General features: G+C 66.8%; 1 protein-coding gene across 1 annotated transcript; it reads right to left on the bottom strand.

Moving 5' to 3' along the window:
- Positions 1 to 214: 214 nt before the first annotated feature.
- BCAN (brevican) lies at positions 215 to 4,319 on the bottom strand (the record flags this gene model as incomplete). The annotated part of the gene is made up of 7 exons (XM_032204301.1): positions 215 to 449; positions 552 to 734; positions 919 to 1,063; positions 1,365 to 1,447; positions 1,894 to 2,052; positions 2,208 to 2,315; positions 4,094 to 4,319. Coding segments are annotated over 7 exons (930 nt in total), but the record flags the coding sequence as incomplete, so codon positions are not given.

Raw genomic sequence — 4,319 nt, 5'->3', positions numbered from 1 at the left:
ACAGCAGCACCCAGGGGGTTTGGGCGACGCGCACCCACCCCCAGCAGCGTGGCACCGCCTCGGTGTCCCCGTCCCGCTGCTATAGGGGTGAGGACCCACAGGGCAAAGGTGCTCCAAGAGGCTGGAGATGATGCTTCCACCTCCAAGACGTGACCCCCACCCCAGGATTCCCCCCTCCCCAACCCGATTTTTGGCTCTGTGGTCCCTCCAGGACCCCAACATCCCTCGTGCGAGGTGAGAGGCCACGCGGGTGGCTGCCGGCTCCTTTTTGGGGGATCTTTAGTTATCGGGGTTTCTTTGTACAGATATAAAACAAGCAGAGGGCGGGCACCCACGGGGCAGGCTCCTCGCCCCGCCGGTGCCCCCATTGCCATCCCGGTGCCGTCCCCATCCCCCGGGGACCCTCCTGCTTCGGGGACCCCCTCAGTCTCCGGGGTGCTGAGCCAACCCTGGATGAAGGAGCAAAAAAAAAAAACAAAAAACAGATGAAGGGCGAGATTCTGGGGTGCGATGCAAGGGGAGGGGGTCGGGGACCCCCCCACGGTGCTCACCAGGGCGGCAGGAGAGCTGGGGCTGCTCCCAGGTCCCATCCTCGCGGCAGTGGATGAGGGGCGAGCGGCGGGGGGCGAAGCCGCGGCGGCACTGGTAGCGGGCGGTGGAGCCGACCTCGTAGCGTGGTTTGGCTTTGCCGAAGGCCTGGGCATTGCCCACGGCCGGGGGGGGCCCGCACTGCACTGCGGGCAAGGTGGGGGGCAGTTGTGGGCACCCCTGTGCCAGGCGGACCCCCCCCCTTGATGCCACCCCCAAGGTTTCCAGCGTAAACCCCGAGCACGGGGAGGGTGCCCCCAGCCCCTCTCCTCTCCCCGTTTTGGGGTCGGGGATGGGGAAAAGGGGGGTGAGGGGGGGGGCAGGGCTTACCCAGCCCCATTTTGCAGGTGTAGGAGAGGTGGTAGTTGCAGGGGACGTCGCTCCACTGCCCCCCGTCGTGCCACACGATGACCACGCAGTTCTCCCCGGAGAGAAAGTAGCTGTCGGGCTGCCCGGGGTGCCAGTTCTCGTAGAGCTGAAACGGGGGGGGGGGGACAGGAAGGCACATGGGGGTTAGGGACAGCTTTTTTTGGGGTGACACGGGGCCCCATCCCTTTGCTGCCAGCCCCGGGACCCAGACACCCGGGGGCTGCTGTGCCCGAGGCCGTCGCGCGACGCTCGGCGCCGCCGCGGTTTTGGCAGCGGCTTCAAAGCCCGGCGCTGACTCACCCCAAAGGATCGGTCCCAAGGGATGGAGAAGGACGAGGAGGTGCCCGGGGGGGGCTCCTCATTTTTTGGGGGGGGGGGGTGGAGGGAAGGCTGGCAGCCCGACTTACCAAGGGGCTCCCATCGGACCACTGGAAATCCCCCTCGATGGTGCGGTCGTTCAAGCCGATCCATTGGTACTCCCGGTACTGGTCTGGGGGCACGGGGGGGGGCTTGGGGGGCACAGCCGGCCCCCAGCACCCCCGAACAGGGCTCAAGGGCTGGAGGCTGCTTTTGGGGGGTGTGGGGGGGGCTTGGGCGAGGCTGGGAAGTGGGGAGGGGTCGCCGGGAGAGGGCAGCAGAGCCCTGGTGTCCCCTCCGGTCCCTGGTGGCTTTGGTGTCCCCGGCAGTGAGCCCTGGTTCCCTCTGTCCCTGCTGTCCCCTGTCCCTCTGTCCCTCTGTCCCTCTGTCCCTGCTGTCCCTCTGTCCCTCCTGTCCCTCTGTCCCAGCTGTCCCCTGCCCCCATAACCCAGCGGAGCGAGAGGAGCTTGGCCCCTTTTTTGGCTTAGCTTTCCGACCCTAAACCCAGCGGGGCGAGGGTCCCGGCGTGCCCCCCCCTTGGCTCCCGGGGTCTGTAGGGTCTGTGCCGTCCCCACGTACCGTTGATGAAGTCCTGCTCCTCGGGGGTCAGGATGGTGGCCAGGTGGCCCCCGTAGTGCCTGCACTGCGTCTCCGCGTCCTCCCAGCTCCTCCGGGTGGAGAAGTGCTTGTAGCAGGCTCCCTGGAAGCTGTCCCAGCCTGGGCTGCACCTCCTCAGCGCTGAACCACGGCGGGGAGCAAGCGGGGAGAGAGGACAGGGTCAGCACCGCGGAGCCCAGCCCGCGAGCAACCCCAAAAAATACCCCAAATCCCTATATTTACACCACCGGGGCTGCCGTGTAGGGTCGGCACGGCGCTGGCCCTATTGGACTCACGTCTCTCGCAGCTGCTCCCTCCGTAGCCGGGCAGGCAGAGGCAGGCGAGGTGGGCGCCGTCCTCGGTGCAGGTCCCTCCGTTGAGGCAGGGGTTGGGGACGCAGCCACCTGCAAGGCACGGGCGGCCCCGCTCAGCGCCGGCCTTTCGGGAGGGCAGCCCCCCCGGCGAGGGGGTGAGGGATTTGGCCACCCCGTGCACAAAGTCTGGGGCACGGTGGCGTGCCCGGAGGACTTGTATCTGGCTGGGTTTTGGGGATTTGGTGTTCCCCGGGTGCACAAAGCTGGGAGCTGGGCGCATCCCTCGCGCCGGGGGCTCGCCGCCGTGCCAAGCCCTGGGCTGGGGACAGCTCGTGCTGTCGGAGCGGCGCCGCGATGGCTCTTTTGGAGGGGACATTAAAAGGACAAGCCCTTGAGCCCGTCCTGGCCACACGTCCTCAGCCTGGGGGCGAGGCGAGCCTCGTGCCTGCCCCCCAGCCCTGCTGCTCTCACCTTCAGCCTGGCCGGGGCTGAGAACTCGCCCGGCGCTGGCTCCAGCCCCCAAAGCCCTTCCCTGGCTGGCACCAGCTCGTTCCGGTCATTAAGGCACGCGGTCATTAACCCGTCCCTGGTTCAAGAGCATGATTAAGGGCTCCAGCGGAGCGGGGAGCGAAAGTCCTTGACACCCCCCCAACGCCTCGGCGGCCGCCACCATCCCCTCCGTGCCAGCCCCGCGGCGCCGGGGACGCGCGGATCAGCTCCAGCGGAGCGCAGCGGGGTGAGGGACGAGCTATTTAGGGCTCGGGCACGTCCGGATCTCTCTGAGGGCATCTCTCCTTGCCAGGACAAAGGCAGCCGTCCTGCAAGGTGCGGGGGTCCAGCAGGACCCGGGCACCCACTGCAGAGGATCATCTGGGGAGGGGGCACAAAAAGGGACCCCGCTTGGGATGTGGGGCTGCGCCTGATCGTGGAGCTGGGAGCATCCCGGAGTTGGGGGCTGGAGGGATTTGGGTTGAGGTCACAGCTCATGCATCCAGCATCCCCCCGCAGCGTGGGGGTCCCACCTCAGCCCCCAGGGGGCTCGGGACTGCCCCCCGTGCACCCCACAACCCCCTAAAACCCTGCAGCGCTTTGGGGCGCTTGGCTGCGTGCACTTTGGGGGTGCTGCCTGGCACGAGGACGTGGGTGTCGTCCCGCCCCCCCAGGGCATAGGGGACGGGAAGCCTCCGGCTCACATCATGCTCAGCCCCCAAAAGCCCTCGTCCAGGGCGGGGGGCGCAGGGCCGGGGGGATTAGTTCGTCAGTGGGGAACGCGAGCGAGGCAGCAGGCGCGAGGACGAAGGGAAGAGCTAGCCGAGGTGCGTGTTCTAGAAAGCTTTTAATTCCCTTTATTAGTACCACTGTTAGTCAGAGGAGGGTTCGGGGCCTTCTTTTGATATATATATATCGCGTTTTTTTTTCATGGAAACAGTCATTAAAACACTTCACAGAAGTAGAAGAGAATTAAGTGCATGCATAGCTCGGACCAATTTGTTTGACAAATATGCGCTTCTCCGGACCTTTAACCTTCCCTTACCCAGCCGAAGAGAGGAGGAGGGAGAGAGAAAGAGAGAGGAAAGAGACAGACGGACGGACGGACGGACGGACAGAGGGAAGCACAGCGTGAAGGAAAGGCGTTGCTGTCGCCTAGTGCCAGCGCGCAGCCAGCAGCGCTGCCCCCAGCGCGAGGGCGGCGCGGTGCCGGGGGTCCCCGGTCGAGCTCGCCCCCGCCCCGAGGCTGGCACGCTCGGTGGGGAGGGCGGGCAGGGGGGCAGCCGTGCTGGGGGCCGGGTCCCCCAAGGGGGTCCCTGCTGGAGACACCCCGGGGACACCAGCACGGGGAGAGGTGAGGCCATCCCCGAGGGTCCCACCTGGTTCTCCGGGAACGGCTGGAAGGAAACCCTCCACGGTTGCGACAGAGGGCACGGGTCGCTCTTCCTCCTCCTCCTCCTCTTCCTCCTCCTCTTCCTTTTCCTTCTCCTCTTCCTCTTCTTCTTCTTCCGAAGACGCAGCGGGGGTCCCGCGGGCAGTGCCCGGGGTTTGCGGCACAGCCTCGTGTCCCGTGGCCGGCACGTCGCTGCCGCCGGGCACCTCGGC

This window comes from Aythya fuligula, chromosome 28 (genome assembly GCF_009819795.1).
Source record: "Aythya fuligula isolate bAytFul2 chromosome 28, bAytFul2.pri, whole genome shotgun sequence".
Taxonomy (NCBI): Eukaryota; Metazoa; Chordata; class Aves; order Anseriformes; family Anatidae; genus Aythya; species Aythya fuligula.
The sequence above is the reverse complement of the archived record's forward strand: the minus strand, read 5'-3'. Positions and strand labels throughout refer to the sequence as shown.